The sequence below is a fragment of the Nycticebus coucang genome, chromosome 14 (genome assembly GCF_027406575.1).
Source record: "Nycticebus coucang isolate mNycCou1 chromosome 14, mNycCou1.pri, whole genome shotgun sequence".
Taxonomy (NCBI): Eukaryota; Metazoa; Chordata; class Mammalia; order Primates; family Lorisidae; genus Nycticebus; species Nycticebus coucang.
Window position 1 is genome coordinate 59,329,445 of NC_069793.1, and position 25,395 is coordinate 59,354,839.

General features: G+C 41.9%; 1 protein-coding gene across 2 annotated transcripts in view; it reads left to right on the top strand.

Moving 5' to 3' along the window:
* Positions 1 to 25,395, top strand: part of RRP8 (ribosomal RNA processing 8) — a 36,429-nt gene that overhangs the window by 2,244 nt on the left and 8,790 nt on the right. Inside the window, exons 3-7 of one of the 2 annotated variants that reach the window (XR_008374158.1) lie at positions 30 to 483; positions 573 to 702; positions 873 to 979; positions 1,060 to 1,156; positions 1,377 to 1,694. Coding sequence is in view for 1 of the 2 variants with exons in the window: in XM_053560549.1 (XP_053416524.1) it covers positions 30 to 483; positions 573 to 702; positions 873 to 979; positions 1,060 to 1,156; positions 1,377 to 1,496 (908 nt within the window). In the remaining variant the exon portion in view is untranslated. Of the gene's footprint in view, positions 1 to 29; positions 484 to 572; positions 703 to 872; positions 980 to 1,059; positions 1,157 to 1,376; positions 11,620 to 25,395 lie in introns of those variants that run through there. The other variant, XM_053560549.1, reaches the window with a different exon arrangement.

Sequence of the window (25,395 nt, forward strand, 5' to 3'; positions counted from 1 at the left end):
AATACACCTTCTCATCTTCTTCTCTGCAGGTCCCAAAGCCTGGAAGAACAGGGCTACAAATGACCCACCCAATACAAGCCCTGGGTCTAGTTCCCCTAACCCTGCTCTTACCTTGAGCCGCAGGCAGTGGCGGAACCGGCAGAAGAACAAACGGAGACACAAGAACAAATTTCGGTCACCTCAGGTGCCAGACCAGACTGCAGCCCAGCCCCCCACAGAGGAGACAGATAGGTCTCCTTCCCACAGTCCAGGCAGCCATGAGGCTCGGGCTGAGGCTCTGCGAACCCGCATGGCACAGCGGCTGGATGGGGCCCGATTTCGCTACCTCAACGAACAGCTGTACTCAGGGCCCAGCAGTGCTGCACAGCGTCTCTTCCAGGACGATCCTGAGGCATTTCTTCTTTACCATCGTGGCTTCCAGAGCCAAGTGAAGAAGTGGCCAGTGCAGCCAGTGGACCGCATTGCCAAGGATCTTCGCCAGCGGTGAATGGGGATTAGGCACTATGAGAAACCATGTGGGTCAGTCATGGGCTCTACCAAACCAGGCTAAGACCCCTCCATTCCACTCCTAGGCCTGCAACCCTAGTGGTGGCTGACTTTGGCTGTGGGGATTGCCGCTTGGCTTCAAGTATCCGGAATCCTGTGCACTGCTTTGACTTGGCCTCTCTGGACCCCAGGGTCACTGTGTGTGACATGGCCCAGGTAAACCTCTCCATCAATCTGGCTTATACTCTGGGCCCAACCTCGATCTGGTAATCTCTTTAACCCTTCCTTCCTCACCCCCTTCCCTTTGTGGGGCCCTGCCTTAGCACACAGTGCTGGCTTTCTCCTTCTGACACTGTGTGCCTTCTACAATACCCATATCTCCACAGGTGCCTCTGGAGGATGAGTCTGTGGATGTGGTTGTGTTTTGCCTTTCACTGATGGGAACCAACATCAGGGACTTCCTAGAGGAGGCAAATCGAGTGCTGAAGCCAGGGTAGGAGCCTCCAGGACACAGATACGTGTATATAGATATGCATGTATCTGTATTTACATAGAACTTTCTGTCCTTCTTAGGGGTCTTCTGAAAGTAGCTGAGGTCAGCAGCCGCTTTGAGGATGTTCGGATCTTTCTAGGGGCTATGTCCAAGCTGGGCTTCAAGGTCATCTCCAAGGTAAAGGTCTCAACAAGTCTGCTCATTTTTAATCTCATATGTGGCCCTTTTCAGGTTAAAGGTGATTGGGATGGAAACACTGGCAAGGGTCATTTTGTTTCCCAAAAGCACAATGCAAGGGCAGCCTTGGGGAGCTTTCTGAGCAGAGGCAGCATGTGGAGCGAGGTGTTGACAAGTTGGGGTGAAGATTTGGATCTCACTGGATCTCTTCTGACCCTAGGACCTGACCAACAGCCATTTCTTCTTGTTTGATTTTCAAAAAACTGGGACCCCTCGGATAGGACCCAAGGCTCTACTCTCAGGCCTGGAGCTTCAGCCATGCCTCTACAAGCGCAGGTGACCCCTGGACCTCCCGCAAAAAGGGATTCAGAACTTGAACTTCAGGCTCAGAACTCTGAAGACCATGAGCCATGAGCTGGTACTACCCCTCTTCCATCCTAAGGACAAAGTCTGTTAAAACTTTTGGCTCAGCTCTGCTATACTGAAGGCTTCTTAGTTACAGGAAACACGAAGTCACTGAGGGCCAGGAAAGAATAAGGTATTGTCAGAACATGGGGATATTTAGAGATCATAGATCACCTTAGGTATCATGAAAACTAGTTTGTAATTCAAGGTATCTCTGGTTTGGCTTCTCTTTCTGTCTGAAAGCCATGTGGTTTGTCTGTCCTAGCATCTCCACCCTACTCTCTTCTGATTTGTCTGTAGACCAGCTTCCTCTGGTCACTCTTAGCTTCTGCTCCTGCACCTTCAGTCTGCCCAGGCTTTCAAGGCTACACAAAGGCAGCCTTGCTTCTTGGTGCTGGGGTAAGTCGTAGTCCATCAACATCTAGGTTTAACATATCAATCTGAACTGCCAGGTCAAGACTTGAGATGTCCCTCTACTAAACACTTCTACTGGTTCACCTTTCCCCTCTGCTCTCATCTCTATCTTTAGAATCATATACTCAAAACCACTCCTATCACCCATTATGCTGTGGGACCTTTGGTTATATGTGGCAAATAGAATAGATTTTGGAATCACATAGACCTGGGATTCAAATCCTGGCCTGCCACTTACAGTTAGGAGTCATTTAATCTCTGAATATCACATTCCTCATTTGAAAAATGGCAGAATTATTATTTTATGGGGTCATTGTGTAGGTTAACTGAAGAAATCCAAAGCCAGGCCTATGAACATGGGAGGTGCTCCATAAACTGGCTGTGGCTATTTTGTGTCATGAGCCTCACTATTCCTAGAAGACTTTCCTAGGTCGGTTGGAGGTTGAAGGGTGAAAAATAGGTATATTGACTAAGACTGGGTTTGCTCAGGATAAGCCCTTCAACAGACTGATTTCCTAGGATATTTAGAGACTTCTAATGGGTTTTGAGCTGTCCTCGAAGAGGATAGTGAGGGAGCTGGATCTCTGCTCAGAAAGAACTGATTAATGCCATGTAGAAGTGGAGGGCTGGGCTGCTCATTGGCAGGAGGTCTGTCCATTATTTCTCCCATGTGGTGGGCCCAGGCCAGCATGTCCTGGGGAAGCTATAAGCAAGGAAGGCTGGTGTTGAGGGAAGATGACCTCGGATGAAAGGTTATAGGCCTCCCCCAGATGATATCTGCCATAGGCCCAGGTGCAAAGATGTAGCCTCCCTTACCTGTTTCTGAGAACACCTGAGAGTGCCCACTGGGAAGACATAGGTTTCAGGCCTCTGAGCCAGTTAGATACTTCTACTAAGGAGATGGAGGTTTTGAAACATGCCGTAAGCCAGAGGGTATGCAGGGGTCCTCAAACTACGTGGCGGTATGATTGTATTTGTTCCCATTTTGTTTTTTTGCTTCAAAATAAGATAAGTGCAGTGTGCATAGGAATTTGTTCATAGTTGTTTTTTTAAAAACTATAGTCTGGCGCTCCAGCAGTCTGAGGGACAGTGAACTGGCCCCCTGTTTAAAAAGTTTGAGGACCTCTGGTTTAGAGCCTGGTCTGCGAACCATTCAACAGACACTGCTCTGTGCTTTTGCATATGCTGTTCTTTCTGCTGCATATGCACCTAACTGGCAAAATTTACTCATCTTTTCAGACGGCCTAGTTGTTTCCTACAGCCCTACTCCCAAAGCAGAATTCTTCATCTGTGCTTGAAGTACTACCTGAAGAGTATATTTCAGCATTTAATTACTGCATTGTGATTGTTTTGTGCATTTGGCTGCAGTTTTCTCAAAAGCCATATGTGTAGTATCTTTGTATTCCCAGAGCTTATCGCTTGAGATAGTCAGTGTACTTGTTCACCTAGGGAGAGATTAAAAAAAAAAAAAAAAATGACAGGTCCAGTTGAGTGGGATAAATGAGAGCAGGGGTGTTGTAGAAACCAGTTTCAGGACATAAGGTGAAGGCACTGTGGACTAGAGGTGACGGAAGGAGTAGGCAGACAGAACTTCATTAATTAGAATTTGTGGGATGTTGAGGGTAAGTGAAAGAAACAAATAGGAAGTAAGTCCCAGGTTTCTGGCTTGAGCAGCTGAGTGGGCCTGATAACGTCATTTAAAGTGTTAGATTTTAGGTGCTCGTTAGATGTTTATTTGGAAGGGGAATATCTGTCCACAAGACCTGTGCTAGGGGGTTGGGAATCAGCGGCCCAGAGGTAAAGTCATAGGAATAGATGAGATATCCAGGGAACGACACTGAGAAGAGAAAATGCCTCAAATAGAATTCTGAGGAGGATAAAGGAAAATGAACCAGTAAAAGTGATGGAAGATGGAAGATTGGACCAGAGAAGTAAAAGAGTGGATTTTTTTTTTTTATATGGGGAGGAATGGGCAGGTTGTCACTGTCAAATGCTGCTGAGAAGTCTATTAAGAGCAGTAACAAGTCATTGCAGTGGGAAGAGGATTGCTGAGTGATGTTGAGAGCCTGTTTGGGTTTATATATTCATGAGTTTATAGTTACAGCAGTCAACCTATTGGTGTGGTTATTGCTGCCTATTCGGTAATCTAGGTGTAGATGTAGAAAAGAAGAGGTGAGTACTAAGGGATTATCCAGAGTTCATTTCAGACAATTGAAAGGACAGTGAGCAAGGAGTTTTAGGCCATTACCAAGTAAGTGATGATAGCACTTGACCACAGAATTTTGTAGAACAGGTAATAAAGATAGGATATGTTGTTGTTCTGGGAGTAATTGAACAAGTGATCAGGGGGATGAGAGGCTGTGGTCAGAAATAGAAATGTTTTAATTATTTATTTTGGAAGCAGAGCAGTTCCAGGTGACAGCCATCAAGGTGAGTGCCTGAGAGGCATGCAAGGATGGTTGCCTGGAGAGTGGTAATGTACTAAGCGGTCAGGTATAGGGAGAGGTTGTGTGCCTGGATTTGGAAGTTCTCCAGGATAATGACAGAAGTTGGCAGTTAAATAGGTGTCAGCCTCTTGAGGGAAGGGGAGAATCCAAAAGATCTGTAGACTAAGGGAGGGAGAGGCAGAATGGCAGGAATTTTAAAAAGGATTTTTATACAGCCTGCTGGAGAGACTCCATTGTTGGGGGTGATGCGAGGCTGGTGAATGTAGCTGGTAGCCAACAAAATGTGCAGTCAGCATGTCAGGATTCAGTGGGCTTGTTGGGAAAACCTGCCTATCGTGGCAGCTCCGTAAGGCAGGAGGTTTCTGGAATAACTAAGCAGGAGGTAAGCCACAAAGGCCAAAGGATGTGTTAGAGTAGCAGAGCATCTGTCTCACTGTAGGATCCTCATCACCTTTTATAGTTCCATATTTGTGCTTTTTTCCAAAATAATTGATGTTATTCAATTTTTCCTGTTTTCTTCTGCTCTGCAGGACAGTGAGGGTTTGCTTTCCTCCCTTACTTATAATTTGGATTCTCCCTTTGCCTCTTCCTGCTCAGGCCACCTGAGTAAACATCTCTTAGGATCTGAGGCAGGCCCTAGGCTCTTCCTAGTAGCCCTTGTCAGTTACCCTGCTTCTGAAAGCAGGACTTTCCTGAGCTTGATCTGGGTCTTCCCTGCTCCATCATTGGCTTCTGGACAAGCTCTTGTTCAAGTCTAGGCCTGGGCTTTAGTGTCTAACGTTGAAAGCCTAGACAGAAGAGAGAAGAAAGCATATTTCCCTAAGAAATAACAGTATGTTCTCTGTTTAAGGAACAAAGAGCAGTGTAGCTAGAACAGATAAAGAGTGGCAAGAGTAGTAGGGGATGAGTGGAGTGGGAGGAGGTTGCTCCCGCTCCTCTGTTAAAAGGAGTGGCTCTCAAACTTTAGAGTGCTTTAGAATCACTTGGAAGCTCCTAATAATGCAGATTCCTAAGCCCTCTTCCAGAATTGCTGATTTGGTAGATCAGGATAGAGCCCTAGAAGTTCTTTTCTGGTTGCCTTTTCTCAGTGAAGCAGGAAGCAAATTTGTTGGTTGAGAGTGAGAATGGAGAAGAGCTTGGAGTTTTGAAGACAGGAGAATGTGAATATTGTTTCGAGGAGAAGAAATACATGAAATAAGAAAATAAGTGTTACTGCTGGCAGCACTAATAGCACGCTTGAGATTTCAGGATCATAAAATGAAGAGGATGAATGAGATAGGAGACTGGTACAAGTTTGCTTTGCAGAGAGAGCTTGTTATTCTGAGACATTATACAGCTGGGCTGTCAAACCCAACCCCCTCCTTTGGCTGGGAGATTGAGGAGAGAGTTGCAGGGGATCACCCAGAATAGAGCTGCATCCACCAGGATCAAGGGAATGGCAGAGAGGGGACAACAGAGACCCCCACCCCCTTTAAATACCTGCCAGACCCATAGGGCACAGAACTACCCAGTCAAGCCAGACTACTTTATCCTCTTTTTTATTTTCAGGACCCAAAGCAATCAGCAGTGGTTAGGTGGTGAAGAGAGTGAAGAGCATACAGATCACTCCCCTCTTGCCCAGTGCAGGCTCCTTGACTTTGATGGGGCAGAGGTGGGGGGAGAAAAGATTTGAAGCTACAACAGGTGCAGATTATTTATTGTTACACAAGATTAGTCATTCTGATTAGTTAAATTAGGCAATGTTTATGCTTTATTTGATTGTAGGACCATCATTAACTAAGAATATCACAGGCTTGCTGCAGCTCTCTCCACAGTAGAGAAAGAGCATCCCTTGATGAATAAAGTTGGAGGGTGGTTAAGAGAAGAATCAAGTTGGGTTTGGATAATCCATGCCTCAAGCTGGTTCAGCATCCTTTTTAGAGGTCTCCAAGTAAATAATTATTGCTTTTGCAGTATTGGTGTGTTCCAACTTTTGTTCCTGTAATACAGGCTTGAGGGAGCACCGTTCCAAAAGAAACAACATGATCTTGGCAGAGACACAGCCCAGTTCCAAACACTGAGCCATTTACATAATTGCACAAAGCTCTCTATAGCTTTTCACAGACAGAGACCGGTAATTAGAACCTTTTATCCCCAGATTGTCCTCTTTCCCAGGTGACTTCTATGACCAGCCACCTGATTCTGGGATATTTGACTCCTGTAGTAACTGCTTTACTGGTCTAATTGCTTCTGCTCCTACCCCCAAAGCAATTAATTTTCCACACAGCCAAGTGATCTTTTTTAAATGCAAATCATATTATGTCACTTCTCTGCTTAAAATCCTTCAATGGATTCTCATTGCCCTAAGAACAAATGATAAACTCCTTCCCAGGCCCTACGTGATCTTGCCCAGGCCTCTACCTCCAGCTGCATCTTAAGCCATCCTGCCCCCCACAAAACTCCAGTCACACAGACTTTTCTTTTCTTTTCTTTTCTTTTTTTTTTTTTTTTTTGAGATAGAGTCTCACTTTGTCACCCCAGTAGGTGCAGTGGCATCACAGCTCACAGCAACCTCGAACTCCTGGGCTTAAGTGATTCTCTTGCCTCAGCCTCCCAAGTAGCTGGGACTGTAGGTGCCTGCCACAATGCCCGGCTATTTTTTGATTGCAGTAATGTTGTTTAGCAGGCCCCAGCCAGGCTCAAACCCACCAGCTTCGATGTATGTGGCTGTCACCCTACTCACTGAGCTATGGATGCTGAGCCCTACACACAGGTTTTTCATCCCTCAAGGATTTCAAGCCACTTCTACATGTCAGGGTCTTTACACATGCTGCTCTGGCTTCCTAGAATACTCTTCTCCGTTGGTTCGTTTTCATCTGCTAGATATTTACACCAACATCACTTTTTCTTCTGTGGGAGAAACTGGCCATATGCTCACAAAATTTTCTCTTTCTGGACATACAGGCAAACAACATTTCCCAGCTCCATGCATCTAGGCAGGGCTGTGTGAATAGTTCTCACCAATGGAAAGTGAGTGGAAGTGATATTTCAGTACCTGAGCCTTTTCCATGTTCTCTCATTACCTTCTTTGCCTGCTAAGGTGACCTTGAAGCATGTGTTTTGAAGGTAATAGTCATAATTACAGCATGAAAAAGTTTAGATACCCCTGTCACTACTTGGAGAATAACTTCTTAACCAAGAACATTCACATTGGACTTTCAGTAAAATAAACCTATCTTGTGTTTAGTGTTTGTGACTGGGCGGTTTTGCAGTCTATATAGTTATCTTTATATAACCATGGATATATCTTCTGTGGACATCCTATCCCCCTTATTCTTGACCTCAAAACCCTGTTTACTTCCTTCAGCGTGCTTCTAACATTTGATGATCTATCCAGTTGCCAGTCAGCACTTTCTATTTGTCTCGTGAATTTAAAATTGGGGGAAAAATACATCATGAAGTTGAGATGTTCATTTTATTGGTCATTTTGATTGTGACAAAAAAAAAAATCACTAAAGAATGCTTTAAACAGATTCTATTTTTGTTTTTTTCTCTCATAACAAGAAACCTGAAAGTAAGTGACGTGGCATTGGTTGAAAAGCTCAAGGAGGTTAGGGCTGAGATCTCTGTGATTCTCTTAGTCTCTTGATTTTTATGGTCACAAGATGGTATGTTCTTGATTAAGCAGGGATACCTTACTAATAGACTTCAGGGTCTTTCTAATAGTCTCATCATGCTCCTCTGTCCCTTTGGCTTCACTTCAAGGGTCCTACATTGTTAATATTTTGGTATGTAAATGTGTTCTATTCTTCCCTATAACTTAACCTGAGACCAATCTAAAATATTAACATTTAAAATATTTTCCCCCATTCCTGCCCACACATCAGGGATCTTTCAGCAGTTATCCAGTTGAAAGCCACTGTCACGCCAGCTCAGTGGGGAGAAACATGAACTGTTTTCCTTTACTCATTTACTCCCACTGTCTCTTCTAGGATTGGAATAGCGGAGAGTGTGTTAGAGAAACAGTGAACTTACATGTTTAATGCATAATTGGTGTGTTATATCAAGATAAGCATTTAAACGTGGACTCTAGTGTGAGGTATTGGTTTTCTCTGGAGCTCTGGAACTTGTGTACTGACTTAGGTTGTCTCTTGTGATGCACAACCCACAATGCTCATCAACTCCTTAGCTCCTGACCCTGACAGTGCCTCCTAGTGCTGAAGTGTTTGATGTTAGCAGGCAGCCCTTCTGGGAGAGGTCCCAGTAAATCCTCAAGACTGGTTATCTTTTAAGGAGCCCCCAGGAAACTGATAAATATTTGTCATGCCAAATAGTGGAAGTACAGCCTATCCAGCAGGTGGCTTTTCTCTTCCTGCCCTGCCCCATGCCCAGCCAATTCTGACTTCTCCATGTGAGAAGTAAGTGCCAGTCTATACTCATGGCTGGAAGTCCTTCTGAGTGATTCAGCTTATGTTAGGAGAATCCTCCACCCCATACTCCAGATGGAGATGGATCTATAAGTTTTTGAGCTTAGCAAGCCTCTAGCTAGATAAGGTAATGCTGAATAAATGTAATGTCTCCCTCTCGTGGGAATATAACATGTCTACAAATGGTCTTATTGGAGCTCTCATCACTTAGTTTAGAATGGAGGGGACATCACTGTTCCTTTGCCTTACAGGGAGTTCTCCCTATTCCTGAAGATTCTTGTCAGTGAATCTTTCATATCTAATCTCATACATTAGAAAGGGTGGTGGTCTCTGGATCAGCTTTAATCTTATGTGGATATATCTAACCCCTATATGTAGAATGTATTAGTACCTATTACCTCTTTTCCTCAGTTTTGTTGTGTTACCCTAAAATCTTAGACTACAGAAAAACTCATTTAATAGGCTCTTTTACTTATGCAGATGTTCTTGTGAAATATGAATTTTTCATTTGTGTGCATCTGCTTTATTTATAGATACTAGTGTCTATAAATCTGTTCTTATTTCTTGCTTTGTTTAAAAATCACTCAGCTATGTGGTTGGTTGGTTAGTTTTTGAGACGAGGCCTTACTATTTTGCCTAGGCTGGTCTTAAACTCCTGGGCTCAAGTGATCCTCTTTCCTCCGTCTCCTGAGTAGCTGGAATTACAGGTACACACCATAACACCTGCCTTTTAATGGTGCTTTAAATATCCGTCCATATGACTGGGAGCAGTGGCTCATGCCTGTAATCCTAGCACTCTGAGAAGCAGAGGTGGGTGCTGAGCTAGAGCAAGACCTCATCTCAAAAATAGCCAGGCATTGTGGCAGGCGCCTGTAGTCCCAGCTACTTGGGAGGCTGAGGCAAGAGAATCACTTAAGCCCAAGAATTGGAGATTGCTGTGAGTTGTGATGCCATGGCCCTCTACTAAGGGCAACTAAGTGAGACTCTATCTCAAAAGTAAAAAAAAAAAAAGAAAAGAAAAACCCATCCATATATTAAGATCCAGAGAAGAAAATAGAAACCACACTAAGTATTTGAAGAAGAAGGCTTTTATTTTTAAAAAATTATTTAGGCCATTATGTTTTTTTTAAATTCTATTTTTAATGTGTATGTATTCATGGGGTACAATTTTGCTACATTGATGTATTTGCATTGTGATGAAGTCAGGGTTTTCAGTGCATGTGTCACTGACATAACACTTTGTACCTACCAAGCAACCCAATTCCATCCATGTTGGTGCAAGAGACGTAATTTCATTCAGACCTCTGTTGGTGGACACTTAGGTTAATTCCATATCTTTGCTGTTGTGAAGTATGAGTGCAGGTTTCTTTTCTATTTATTGATTTCTTTTCCTTTGTATAGCTATCTAGTAGTGGGATTGCTGAATTGAATGGAAGTTCTATTTTTAGTTCTTTGAGAAATTGCTATACTGTTTTCTATAGAGTTTGCACTAATTTACGTTCTCACCAACAGTATATAAGAGTTAACAAGAGGGCTTTTAATATAGAAAATTGGTTATAAGTATTAGAAGGCTGAAAGAGTAGAAAGAAGATGCTGATGTAATTAAAAAATTAATAACAGCAGAAATCAGATAACATCCCAAGGCCTGGAAAGATAAAAGGGAAGAAGGGATAGAATTTTCAGAAAGTAGGCACTCAGGCAGTGCCTGTAGCTCAGTGGGTAGGGCGCCAGCCACATACACCCAGGCTGGTGGGTTCAAACCTGGCCTGGGCCAGCTAAAACAACAATGATAATTGCAACCAAAAAAGTAGCCAGGCGTTGTGGTGGGTGCCTACAGTCCCAGCTACATGGAAGGCTGAGGCAAGAGAATCACTTAAGCTCAAGAGTTTGAGGTTGCTGTGAGCTGTGACACCATGGCACTCTACCGAGGGTGATATAGTCAGACTTTGTCTCAAAAAAAAAAAAAAAAGAAGGCACTCAGAGAAGGAGCCTTCTTTGACTTATACTCAGACTTTTGTAGGCGGAACTTCCTCCACATACCTGGTGCTTGAAGCTCTTAGGAAAGGCATGGAAAAGCAAAGTGTGACTGTCCTCTGATTGCCAAAGGGTGGTTGGTCTGCTGCTAATACCTGCAAAGTGTGGCTAAGCTGGTGCTGAGCAAAGTGTGACTGTCCTCTGACTGCCAAGGGGTGGTTGGTCTGCTGCTAATACCTGAGAAGTGTGGCTAAGCTGGTGCTGAGCACAGTGAACAAGCTAGTAGCTGGAGACAACTGTCTGCAACTGAAGTGATGTTACAGCAACTAGAAAACAGAAATGAAGTCCCTCTTTCTATCTTTCACTTTCAGTTTCCTTTTGGGGTGTCCCACTGGCAGAACTTAACAGGAAATCAGCTGGCAGTGGATTCTGGGAAGTACAGTTGACAGAATTCTTGCTGCAACAACACAACCAGAATATGTACATGTGGGGGTAGGAAGTTATGGAATAGGGGTAGATACATAGAGACTAGATGCTGAAAGAAAATAGGTAAATAATGGGCAGCACCTGTGGCTCATTGGGTAGGGCGCCAGCCCCATATACTGAGGGTGGCAGGTTCAAATCTGTCCTGTCCAAACTGCAACAAAAAAATAGCCAGGCGTTGTAGTGAACGCCTTTAGTCCCAGCTACTTGGGAGGCCGAGGCAAGAGAATTGCCTAAGCCCAGGAGTTGGAGGTTGCTGTGAGCTGTGACGCCACGGCACTCTACCCAGGATGATAATGTGAGACTCTGTCTCTAAAAAAAAAAAAAAGGAAAAGAAAGAAAGTAGGTAAATAACCAGTGTAATCCATGTAGCTGCCCATATATGCAGAGTATTCCATTGACTATATTCATCATAATAAAGTTATCCATTCACTTGGCTACCTCAAATTCTTTGCTACTTGGATAAATTAAAACCCATGAAGCTTGGGTTCTGAGTACAAAATAAGTTCTACCAATTAGATTCATTCATTTTAGATTTGGGAGGTAAAGGTCGTCTTATCTGCTGTTTTACTTGTTATTGTTGAAAGCAGGTTTATGTAGATGCTGGACTTTCTGCAGCAGCATTCCAGCTTTGAAAACCTGCAGCATTCCCATTGAAGCCAAGAACAAAATAGGATGCCCAATGTAAAAGCTGAAGTTCAACATAGGACTGGAGGCTTAGCAGGTAGAATAAATCTACACTGTAACAGCTTGACTATAATTAACTGGGTAAGAAGAAAAATTAGGGCAGGCACAGTGGCTCACACCTGTAATCCCAACACTTTGGGAGGTAAAGGCAGGAGGTTGGTTTGAGCCCAGGAGTTTGAGGTTGCAGTGAACTATGATGATGCCACTGCACTCTAGGCCAGGCAACAGAGCAAAACCCTCAAAAAAAGAAAGAAAAGAGAGAATAAAAATTGTTGGAAGGATGTCAATAAATAATTCATAGAACTAATGTGAAGTCCTGGGAATCAGGCTTGGAAAACACACAGGAATCAAGGATGAATACTGCAAACCTAAGGTCACACTTTGGAGTCAGTGTGGTTGGGATGGCATTGCTGGCACTACTGCTATTGGACTTTCTTGTTAGTATATAGATTGATGCCAGACTTGAGTTAATCCTTCTCTTAAATTCATCAAATGTGTCAGGATTAGTCTATGAAAGACCCCTGGGCTGCTCTTTGTTGTTTGTTCCTTATGAGCAGTTCAGTTCTTCTGTGTTCCACACAGTGCATTTGCTGAATGTCCCTAGAAGCATGTGTGTCTTTGGCAAAATACGTGAATGAATTAATTTTTGAATTACATTAGCATCTTCTACTCTTTTGGCCTTCTAATACTTATAACCAGTTTTCTGTTTTGTTGTACATAGGCTGTGGCAGAAACTTGCTGGGTATCTCATACCCATTTTTTTCCTGGGAAACCACCTGAACTATTATTTCCCAGCTTCCCTTCTAGTTAAGAGTGGCCATGTGATTGAGTCTAGCCAGTTGTATGGTAGTGAGACTAATGTATGCTACTTCCAGATAGGGGTCCTTAAATTTTCCTGTGCGTAGTCCCCTGTGTTATTTCCACTTTGGCCAGGTTGAGGCATTTGAGCATATGACCTTGAAAGCTACACAGTGAAGATGATGGAGCCATAGGCAAAAGGAGCCTAGATCCCTGAACATCACATACATGAGAGCCATCACCAGTTAGGCACACCTGGTTTGTACTTCCACTGAGTAACAAATACATTTTTATCTTTTTGAGCCATTATATACTTAGGGTTTATCGTTACTTACGGCAACTAGTAATCTTTTTAAAAATTTCTTTTAGTTGATCACATCAGAAAAGTAAACAAAACAAGAACGTTCAGTCCAGTGACTTCTCACAAAGCCAACACCCATGGTAACCTCCACCCAGATTAAGAAACAGAATGCTGTCAGCACCTGAAAGCCTCTTTTATGCCACCTCTGAAACATTAGCAACTTTCTCCTTTTAACCCTACAAAGTTACCATCATTCTGACTTTCATGATGTTAATTTCCTTGCTTTTCTTTATAGTTGTGCATTCCATTAAGCATCCATGCCTAACTATTAATAGTATTTCCATTTTCTAGCTTCTTTCACTCAACGTTAAGTTTATAGGATTCATCCATGTTTTTGAATGCAACTATAGTTCATTGTATTACTGTAGAATATTCCATTCTGTGAATAAATTGCAGTATGTTCAGTGCAATTACTTCGTTGCTGTACATGTAATTGCAATGTCCTTTGTAGATGTACTTTGAGTTATGTATCAATTAGAATGGGCTCGGTCATGCTGCAAGAATTCAAAACCCAAAATATTAATAGCTTAAGCCAATAGAAGATTTGCTATTGCTATAGGTTGGCAGATACTCACTTATAATCATTGAAGGACTTAAGCTAATGGAGACTTCATCTCAACACCTTTCATAAGAATGGAGGCAAGAAAAGGGAACAAGGTAAATCATCCTGGTACCAAAAGCTTCCGCCCAGAAGTGACATAAGTCCTTTCTGTTAGTACATGTAATTGACTAAAACAATTCTTAATAGTATGTATAACTCTGTAGATGGTAAGAAAGTATGCACCTATACCCAGAAGGAAGAGAAAAAGAATATTTCTGAACTGCCATGGTTTCTACAGATAATGTTGCTGTAAATAATCTTGCAAATGTCTCTTCTGCATGTGTACATGTTCCTGTTGAGAATACAGCTATTAATAGAAGTATGATTTTTTTTGTCATAAAGTATGCCTATCATCAATTTATTAGATAATGCCAAACTGTTTCCAAATTTTAAAATTTTCACTCCCTTCATAAGGGATGTGAGAGTTCACGTAATCTGAGAATTCACTTTATTCCAAATCTTTGCCTTCATGTGGCATTTCCCCCTAATTCTGATCTATCAAAATGGTATGGTATTTGGTTTGAATTTGCATTTCCTTGGTCCCAGTGGGATTGACCTTCTCACGTGTCTTGCGGTTATATAAAGTGCCTGTTCAAGTCTCTTGCCCATTTTTCTGATAGGTTGTCTTTTACTCATTGATTTTTGGAGATAAATACACACACACATACTATATATAACCCCTTTTTGTTACATGTATTGAGTATATTTCCTCCCACTGTATGGTTTGCCTTTTGACTCTTTTTTTTTTTAATTGCTTATTTAAAATTTAATTGGGAAAAAAAATCCTTTATTTGTGCCATTTAATCTGGGAAGATATACGAGAGAATTTAGTTAGTATTCTAATCCTTATAATCTAGAACAGCCAAAATATTTCCCTGAATTTGCAGTTTAGAGGGACTTGCAGACCTGTAGCATATGAACTCTTCTACAAATGACAGAAAGGGGGAATAAGAGAACAGTAGTAACTGTGTACTACAGAAGTGGGGGGAAATGATTCAATGGTAGCTCCTCAATCTCTTTGAATTAAAATATCATTAAAAAATCTTTTTTGTCCTGCTCTGCTCTGTTACCTGATGGACCAAAATATTTTCTTTTCTTTTCTTTTTTCTATTTTTGAGACAAGAGTCTCACTTTGTTGCCCTCGGTAGAGTCCCATTCAATGGTAGCTCACAGCAACTTCAAACTCTTGGGCTCAAGCAATCCTCTTGGCTCAGCTTCCCCAGTAGCTGGATCTACAGGGGCTCACAACACCACCCAGCAGTTTGCCTTTTGACTCTTAATGAGTGTTTATTGATGAACAAATTCTTTTTTTTTTTTTTTTTTTGAGACAAGAGTCTCAAGCTGTCACCCTGGCTAGAGTGTCATGGCATCACAGCTCACAGTAACCTCAAACTTGGGCGTAAGTGATTCTTTTGCCTCAGCCTCCCAAGTAGCTGGGACTACAGGCGCCCACCACAACACTCAGCTGTTTTTGGGTTGTAGTTGTCATTATTGTTTGGCAGGCCAGGCTGGGGTCAAACCCACCAGCTCTGGTGTATGTGGCTGGCACCCTAGCTGCTGAGCTACAGGCACTGAGCCAACTGTTTGGTTTTTCTAAAAAAAAAAATTTTTTTTTCAATACTCAGGGGGACAAGAAAGGAGAAAGAAGGGTGAAAAAAAGTGAGACAAATAGAAAATAAATAGCAGAATGGTGGGCCTAAGGTCAACCAAAACATTAAAGGGACTAAACATTTCACTTGAAAGCAGAAATGGTGAGAGGGATTTTTAAAAAGGCAAGACCCAAATACATGCTAATACAAGAGACTTTATTTATTAATCATGTAAGTAACTATTTATTTGAAATGAGGTCTCATTGTGTTGTCCAGGTTGCACAAGCAATCCTTCACATCAGCCCCCCAGTTAGCTGGGACTATAAGCACACACCACTGCACTCAGCTACAAGACACTTTATTTTTTATTTAATTAACTTTTTTTTTTTTTTTTTGAGACAGAATCTCACTGTGTTGCCCTTGGTAGAATGCCGTGGTGTCACAGATCATAGCAACCTCAAACTCTTGGGCTTAAGCAATTCTCTTGCCTCAGCCTCCCAAGTAGCTGGGACTACAGGCGCCCGCCACAACACCCGACTATTTTTTTGTTGTCATTGTTTAGCAGGCTCAGGCTGGGTTCAAACCCACCAGCCCCAGTGCATGTGGCTGGTGCCCTAACCACTGAGCACAGGTGCCAAGCCAAGAGGCTTTAAATAAAAAAACAAGAGATGAGACTTCTGGGTTAGAAGTACTTTTTCTCCTACTAAGTACATCTGAAGATCCTATAAATTATGTATAAAATAAACATTTGAAAAAAACTCTGGCAAGTGGCAAAACTAAAGCAGACCCAAAGAATGACATCATGGTGCTTTCTTTTTTTCCTCATATTTCTCAGACTTTAAGCTAAGAAGCCAGCAACCCAGAAATGCCAATAGATGGGGACAAAAAAAGCAAGCAAATAAAAAACCCAACTAAAGCCTGCACTCTAGCCAAGGGACAAGGAAAGGGGCAAGCTACCAAAACAAAAACCGTATGTGTGTGTGTATCTGTATCTATCTATATATGTGTATATATACACATATGTCATGCATATATTAGATAATCATTCTACTCCAACCAAGCATCATAGAAAGACTTACCATTCCACCTCTGTCCACATCTGGAAATGCCAAGAGGGTAGCTTAGACTTCCACCCTCGCGAACATCAACACCCACTGCTGTCTTGGTTCAGAGAATGTCAAGTATGGAGCCAGGACCATGAGTGAGCCACCATATGGAGAGCAGTACCCTCACCCAGCAGTAATGAGGGGCCCCTCCCTTTCTCCACTGGAATGGTATCAGAGAATGTCTAAAGGAGTGTCAGATCTTTCACCATACCCAGAACTGACATTCATCCAGAAGTAAGGATGAGTCACCTCCCTTTGGTATAACAGATACTTTTGTAAACCCAGAATTCTTCCATCTGGCAGTAACAAGCAGCATTTTCCTTTCTGCTGAAGTGGTATCACAGAAAGCCAGCTAAAGCAGAAGGTTTAAATACAATTCCGAGTTTCATAACAAAGCAAAAATATTTAGGTTTTTAGGCCAGGTGTGGTGATTCATGATGGTAATCCTAGCACTCTGCAAAACTGAGCCGAGTAGATTGCCTGAGTTCAGGAGTTTGAGATAAGCCTGAGCAAGAGTGAGACCCCATCTCTACAAAAAAACTAGTGTCATGGGGTTTCCTGCAATCCTAGCTACTTGGGAGGCTGAGAAAGAGGATTGCTGAAGTTTGAGGTTGCCGTGAGCTATGGGCACATAGTTCCGTTACCAGGACACTCTACCCAGGGTGACAGAGTGAGATCTGTCTTAAAAAAAAAAATCAGGTTTTCATTGAAAATCACTCATCCTACCAAAATTCAGGAATATTTTAAACTGAATGAAAAAAGACAACAGATCCTAAATCCAAAGTAAAAGCAAGATATTAATCTGACAAACAATATTAAACAGCCATGGAAGAAATGCTGCAGTAAGCAATTCCATACACACTTAAATGAAAAACTGGAAAGCCTCAGCAAAGAAATGCTAATGTAAGGAAGGGCCAAATGAAAATCTTGGCACTGAAAAACACATTAACCAAAATAAAAAGCTTAGTGGCTCAGGAGTAGAATGGAAGAGACAGAGGAAAGGATCAGTGAAATGGAACTAAAACAATGCAGATTACTCAATTTGAATGAATGAGAAAATACAGTAAAAGAACAGAAAATAGAATAAAATGAACAGAACCTCAGGAATCTGTGGAACTATAACAAAAGATCTAACATTTTGTTATCAATGTATGAGAGAGTGGGACTAAGAAAACAATGGAGAAATGGCTGAAAACATTTGCCTAATAACATTTTGGTAAAAGACATAAATAAATCAATAGATTCAAGAAGCAAAGTGAGTCCCAAACAGGGTAAACATGAAGAAATTGTGCCAAAAAAAATTATACACCTTTTAAGAGGGAAAAACTAGGCTCGGGTCCCATTGCTCAGTGGTTAGGGTGCCAGCCACATACGCCGAGACTCATAGGTTCAATCCTGGTGCGGGCCTGCCAAACAATGACAACTACAACAAAAAAAATAGCTGGGTATTGTGGCGAGCATCTGTAGTCCCAGCTACTTGGGAGGCTGAGGCAAGAGAATCACTTAAGCCCAAGAGTTGGAGGTTGCTGTGAGTTGTGATGCCACTGCACTCTACCAAGGATGACATAATGAGACTCTGTCTCAAAAAAAAAAAAGAAAGAAAAACTGTATTAAATTTGTAATATTCAAGTCACATTTGACCTCTGCAATTACAAGAAGTGCTCAATGTGACTTGTATTCATCTTTTGTTAGTAATATATATTGAGTATTACAATTTTAGTAGTTTTTTCCTGTCTTTTTGGCGCCCTCTGTATATCTTAATTAAACTACTAGAAACAAAAGGCAAAGAAAAAATATTAAAAGCAGTTAATTTAAAATGACACCTGACCTACAGGGGATAAACAGTTGGAATGACAGCATAATTTCTCATTAGAGACCATGGAGGCTGTAGTAATGTGGCACAATAGTTTCCTGATCTGAAAGAAATGAACTGTCAACCCAGAATTTACAGCCAGTGAAAATATCCTTTAAGAATGAAAGAGAAATTTGGACATTCTCAGGTGAAGGAAAACTGGGAGAATTTGTCACCAGTAGACCTACCCTAAAAGAATGGCTAAAAGAAGTTGTACATACAGAAAGGAAGTGATAAAAGAAGAAATCTAAGCACATCCATAAGGAAGAGCGTGGTAAACAAACAAAAAGTAGAACTATAACTATTAATAGCTTCCCTTTTCCTCTTCAATTTTCTGAATTGTATATGTTGATTGGAGAAAAATTATAACATTGATGTTCTCTATATACGTTGAGGAAGTAATTTAAGATAATTATAAACAAGGAAGTTATAAATGGAAGTAAAGTTCCTCCTATACTTAATTTGAACTGGTAAAATGTCACTAGTAGACCATGTTAAGTTATATATGTATAACTTGTATATGTGTATGTATAGACACATATATACACATATAATAGTGAGAGTAATCACTAGAAACCTAAAAACATTATATATAACTAAAAATGAAATTATAAAAAATATTCAGTTGACTCATAGGAAGACAGGAAAAAGAAAATAGAGAAACAAAAATCATAGTGTGCAAACAGAACACAAAATAGAAAATGGCAGACTTACTCTCTAAGGCAGTGGTTCTCAACCTGTGGATCGCAACCCTTTTGGGGGTCAAACGACCCTTTCACAGGGGTCGCCTAAGTCCAGCCTGCATATAAGATATTTACATTATGATTCATAGCAGTAGCAAAATTACAGTTATGAAGTAGCAACGAAAATAATTTTGTGGTTGGGTATCACCACAACATGAGGAACTGAAAGAGTTGCAGCATTAGGAAGGTTGAGAACCACTGCTTTGATGTATCAAGTATTACATCATATGTTAATGATTTAAATATACAAGTTAAACAACAGAGATGATGGGCAGAATGACCCAACTGTATGCTGTCTACAAGAAATTTGCTGATAAAGGCAAATTTAAAAAGGGGGATGAAGGCTGTCACAGTGTTTCACACCTATAATCCTAGCACTTTGGGATGCTGAGGCAGGAGGATCTCTTGAGGCCAGGTGTTTGGGACCAGCTGGGCAACATAGCAAGACCCTGTCTCTACAATTAGTGGGAAAAAAATGGCCAGGCCTCACAGCTCATGCCTGTAGTCCTAACTACTCAGGAAGCTGAGGAGGGCAGATCAGTTAGGCCCAGGAGTTGGTGGCTGCAGTGAGCTGTGATTGCATCATTGCACTCCAGCCTGGGTGACAGAGCGAAACTGTCTCAAAAAAATAAATAAGTAAAAATAAGAGGATAAAAAAGGTGTGCAGGCAATCAAAGAAAAGCAGACATGGCTGTATTGGTATCAGAGTAAGTAAACTTCAGAGGAAAGGAATTTGACAGAGACAGAGAAGGACATTATGAATGATAACAGTATCAGTCCACCAAGAAGACTACAATTGTAAGTGTATATACCAACCAATGAGTGTACATCAAACAACGGAGTGCAAAATACGTGAAGCAAAACTAATATAACTGAAAGGAAGGGACAGATTCACTGTTACAGTTAAAGACTTCAGTGCCTCTCAACAATCCATAAAACAACTAGACAGAAAACCAGCAAGAATGTATGCAACAACACCAACAATCAACAGAATCTAATAGTTACTTATAGAACACTCCACCCAACCTAATGCACATTCCTTTAAAATACCCATGAAATGTACACCAAGATAGGACATATAGAATGTGTTCTATGACAAGAATGAAATCAAATTAGAAATCAATAATAGGAAAATATTGAACACTTGGAAGCTAAACAATAGAATTCCAAAGAAGAAATCACAAGGGAATTTTTTTAAAAATAATATAGAATGGAATGCAAATAAAAACATAAAATTTGTGAGGCACAACTAAAGCAATGCTGAGAGGTAAATTTATAGCACTAAATGCATACATTGGAAAATAGATAAAATTTCAAATTAATAAAGTTCCACCTAAATAACCTGATTTAAAAAAAGAAAAATAAATCTAAAGCAACTAGAAATAAGGAAATAATAAGGAGCAGACATCTATGAAACAGAAAACAAAAAGCAATAGAGCAAACCAGTGAGACAAAGGGCTGGTTCTTTGAAATGATCAATAAAATTACAAACCTATAGAAAGACTTTAAAAGGAGAAAAGAAACAAATTGTTGCTATCAAGAATGAAGCAGTGAATATCACTACAGATTGTACACACAAAAAAGATAAGGGCATTTAGGCTGTTTCCACATTTTGGCGATTGTAAATTGAGCTGCAATAAACAGTCTAGTACAAGTGTCCTTATGATAAAAGGATTTTTTTTCCTTCTGGGTAGATGCCCAGTAATGGGATTGCAGGATCAAATGGGAGGTCTAGCTTGAGTGCTTTGAGGTTTCTCCATACTTCCTTCCAGAAAGGTTGTACTAGTTTGCAGTCCCACCAGCAGTGTAAAAGTGTTCCCTTCTCTCCACATCCACGCCAGCATCTGCAGTTTTGAGATTTTGTGATGTGGGCCATTCTCACTGGGGTTACATGATATCTCAGGGTTTTGATTTGCATTTCTCTAATATATAGGGAATGGATTAACAAGCTGTGGTATATGTATACCATGGAATACTATTCAGCCATTAAAAAAAATGGAGACTTTACATCCTTCGTATTAACCTGGATGGACGTGGAAGACATTATTCTTAGTAAAGCATCACAAGAATGGAGAAGCATGAATCCTATGTACTCAATTTTGATATGAGGACAATTAATGACAATTATGGTTATGGGGGGGGAAGCAGAAAGAGGGAAGGAGGGACGGGGGTGGGGCCTTGGTGTGTGTCACACTTTATCGGGGCAAGACATGATTGCAAGAGGGACTTTACCTAACAATTGCAATCAGTGTAACCTGGCTTATTGTACCCTCAATGAATCCCCAACAATAAAAAAAAAAAAAAAGGAAAAAAAAAAAAGAAGAAGAAAAAAAAAAAAAGGGAGTGCTACAAACAATTCACACATATTTGACAGCTTAGTGGTTCTCCAACCTTCCTAATGCCGCAATGTATTTTCATTGTTACAAAGAGGTCACAACCCACAGGTTGAGAACTGCTGGCTTAGATAAACTGGAACAATTTCTCAAAAAAAAAAAAAAAAAACATGGGGCAGCGCCTGTGGCTCAGTGAGTAGGGCGCCGGCCCCATATGCCCAGGGTGGCGGGTTCAAACCCAGCCCTGGCCAAACTGCAACAACAAAAAAAATAGCCGGGAGTTGTGGCGGGTGCCTGTAGTCCCAGCTGCTCGGGAGGCTGAGGCAAGAGAATCGTGTAAGCCCAAGAGTTAGAGGTTGCTGTGAGCCGTGTGACGCCATGACACTCTATCTGAGGGCGGTACAGTGAGACTCTGTCTCTACAAAAGAAAAAAACCAAAAAAAATACAAACTACCACAACTCATACAATATGAAATATTAATTAACTTAATGAAATTAAGTTTGTAATTTAGAAATTCTCAAGGAAAAAACTTCCAGGCCATAATTGTTTTGCTGGGGAAGTCTACCAAATGTTTAAAGGAAAGGTAACACTAATTCTATAGACTGTTTTTCAGACAATAGAAGGAAACACGATCGGAGACAAGATGGCTGACTGAAGCCAGCTTTCCACAGAGGCTCCCATCCAGAAGGAGAATTAAAGGACAGAAATTTAGCAAGTAACCTGGTGGATTTGAGCTGTACCAAGAGAGAAGGTTGAAGAATGCACATCAACCCCACTGAGGTGAGCTGCAACCCCAAGCATACAAACAAAAGGTACAAAATCCACAACCAAGCAGATGGGAGTCTCCTCCCCCATGAGAACGGCTCAGAGTGCCCCACAACACGAGCAGAGTTCAAAGGTCCACCCACTACACTCCATGGGAGAGACCCTCTAAAAACTGGACCTACCTCCCCTACTAGCATGCCATGTCGTTCTCCTGCCTGGTATAAAACTGTATATATTCTCTACCTGCAATTCTGAGCTCCCAGCACTCCCCTCCACTCTCACTCTGAGGTCTGGAGGCCTGTCTCCCAGGAGTCCAGATTCTTGGGGGATTTCTCGAAGGGTGTGGACAGGGTCTAGACTGCAACTGGGCAGTGCTGATCTGCGGCACGGGAGTGAGTAGAGGATGGTCGGGTTAGAGGGAACCACGCCGGAGCAGTGGTGCCCCAAGGCGCAGAGCAGCAGCTGTTTTTGGTAACAATAGGGCTCACCCCTGGATATTCCAAAGCCACACCCCCATCTCCCTGGGCAACCAGAGGAGGCCGGGCATCTTCTCAGGTGGCAACCACCATGGAACAGATCTGGGACTGAAACGCAGGCCCCGTGAGTAAAGGGTTTGCCTGAGGCGGTACTGGCCTGGGTGGAGTGCAGGGACTAGAAAACTCCACGGGCAGAGCTGGGAAGTTCCCAGGGCAGGGCTGACCCAGAGGACCGCTTTACTGAGCCTAAGACGCACCTGGCCTTTAGGGGAATGTCAGCCTATGGACAAAGGAAGGCAGGAGGCTGGAAGTGACAGCTAACTGTGCTGAAATACAAACCTGCAGGAGCAAAGATAGGGCCTGAGGAGCAGGTTCTGGGAACTCAAACCAGTTTCTCTTCTGCAGGGGAATTTAGCAGGGATGGAAACAAATTCCCACAAAGTTCTTCTGTTCTGTCAGTAACATCAATCAGGGGCAGGGCTGGAACTGAGTGAACACCCTCAGCCTCTATCAAGCAGCCAAGGTTGTCAGGCCTCCCCTCCGCCTGCTGGATGGAGGCAGAGAGCAGCGCCCTGCCTGAGCAGATATAGATTTCCTTGTGATTCAGGCAGCTGCAAACCCCTGGAGTATCTGCTCACTGGAGGCAACTGGGTCACAGCCCCTTGGGGCTATCAGTGACTCGGTGTGACAGAGGTGCAAGGTTGGGAAGTAGGCATCAATCTTCCCAGACTAATCTATTTGCTGGGTGGGTCCTCCTGACTTCACAGAGCACTGGAGCAAGTCATATCTGAGTTGTCACTAGACCTCGGTGATCCAGTTGCCAGAGACCTTTTAAACTCTCCCACTTGAGACAGATGCTGACTGAGACGATTGATTTGGACCTTTTGAACTGAGCCAATCGCCTGGGGACTATTCAAGTGGTGCCCTGGGTGTGTGGTTGTAGGAAGGTTTGATTTTCCTTTTCCAATTCTTGCCTGTGGGGGGCAGGGTGACTTAATTGCTGGTATTTCTCCACAACTGAGACTTCAACCCAGAGTAACTGCTTCACTAGGGTCGGACAGAGACTAGCTGAAAACAAGACAGAACCACTTAGTCCCACCACACCAAACAGGTCCCCAGTTTCTCAGGCTGTAGCACAGTACAGGTCCTCAACAAAGCTCCAGGGGAAAAGTCAAACAGCATAAAATGATCATGGGATGGAATCAGCAGAAAAACTCTGATAACATGAATAACCAGAATACATCAACACCCCACCCCACCCCGCCAAGGAAAGATATGGCACATGTAACTGAAGATCCCATTCATAAACAGCTGGCCAAGATGTCAGAAATCGAATCCAGAATTTAGATTGCAAACAAGATTAATAGAATGGAGGAAAATTTGGAATTACAAATTCGAGGAGCAATTCAAAAGTTGGAATTAGAAATTCAAGGAGAAATTCAAAAGTTGTCTCAAGAATTTAACGAATTTAAAGACAAAACCACCAAAATTTTTTGATGCACTGAAGTAAGAATTTGCAGCCCTTAAAGATCTGAAAAATACAGTAGAATCCCTCAGTAACAAGAGTGGAGCAAACAGAAGAAAGGATTTCTGACATTGAAAACAAAACTTTTGAATGCTCCCAAACTCTCAAAGAGGAAGAGAAATGGAGAGCAAAAACAGATCATTCTCACAGAGAGCTCTGGGATAATTCAAAGAAGGCTAATATCCGCCTCATTGGAATCCCTGAAAGTGATGATGTGGCCTCGCAAGGCACAGAGGCCCTTCTCCATGAAATTATGAAAGAGAATTTTCCAGACATGCCGAGAGATTCTGAAATTCAGATAGCAGACACTTTCAGAACCGCAGCACCACTCAATTGAGTAAGACATCCCCTAGGTATATCATAATTAACTTCACTAAAGTTAATATGAAGGAGAAAATTCTGAAAGCAGCCAGACGTAAGAAATCCATTACCTACAAAGGGAAGAATATTACAATGACTACAGATCTCTCTGCTGAAACTTTTCAAGCCAGAAGAGGGTGGTCATCGACTTTTAATCTCCTAAAGCAAAATATCCTTCAACCCCAGATATTGTATCCAGCTAAATTGACATTCATTTATGATGGAGAAATTAAATACTTTAATTCATATGTTGAAGAAATTTGCCATAACCAACCAGCTCTTCAGGATATTCTCAGACCTATCCTCCATAATGACCAGCCCAATCCTCTACCACAAAAGTAAACTCACTCAGAAATGTTTGATCAAGTTCCAACTTCCACAGTGGTGAGGGGATTAAAAATGTCCACTGGACTTCCGAAAAACTCGATACCCAAAATTTTACCAGACTTATCAATATTCTCCATTAATGTGAATGGCTTAAACTGTCCTCTAAAGAGGCACAGGTTAGCTGACTGGATACAAAAACTCAGGCCAGATATTTGCTGCATACAAGAGTCACATCTTACCTTAAAAGATAAATACAGACTCAGGGTGAAAGGATGGTCATCCATATTTCAGGCAAATGGTAGTCAGAAAAAAGCAGATGTTGCGTTTCTATTTGCAGACACAATAGGCTTTAAACCAACAAATGTAAGGAAGGATAAGAATGGTCACTTCATATTTGTTAAGGGTAATACTCAATATGATGAGATTTCAATTATTAATATTTATGCGCCCAACCAGAATGCACCTCAGTTTATAAGAGAAACTCTAACAGACATGATCAACTTGATTTCCTCCAGCTCCATAATAGTCAGAGATTTCAACACTCCTTTGGCAGTGTTGGATAGATCCTCCAAGAAGAAGCTGAGCA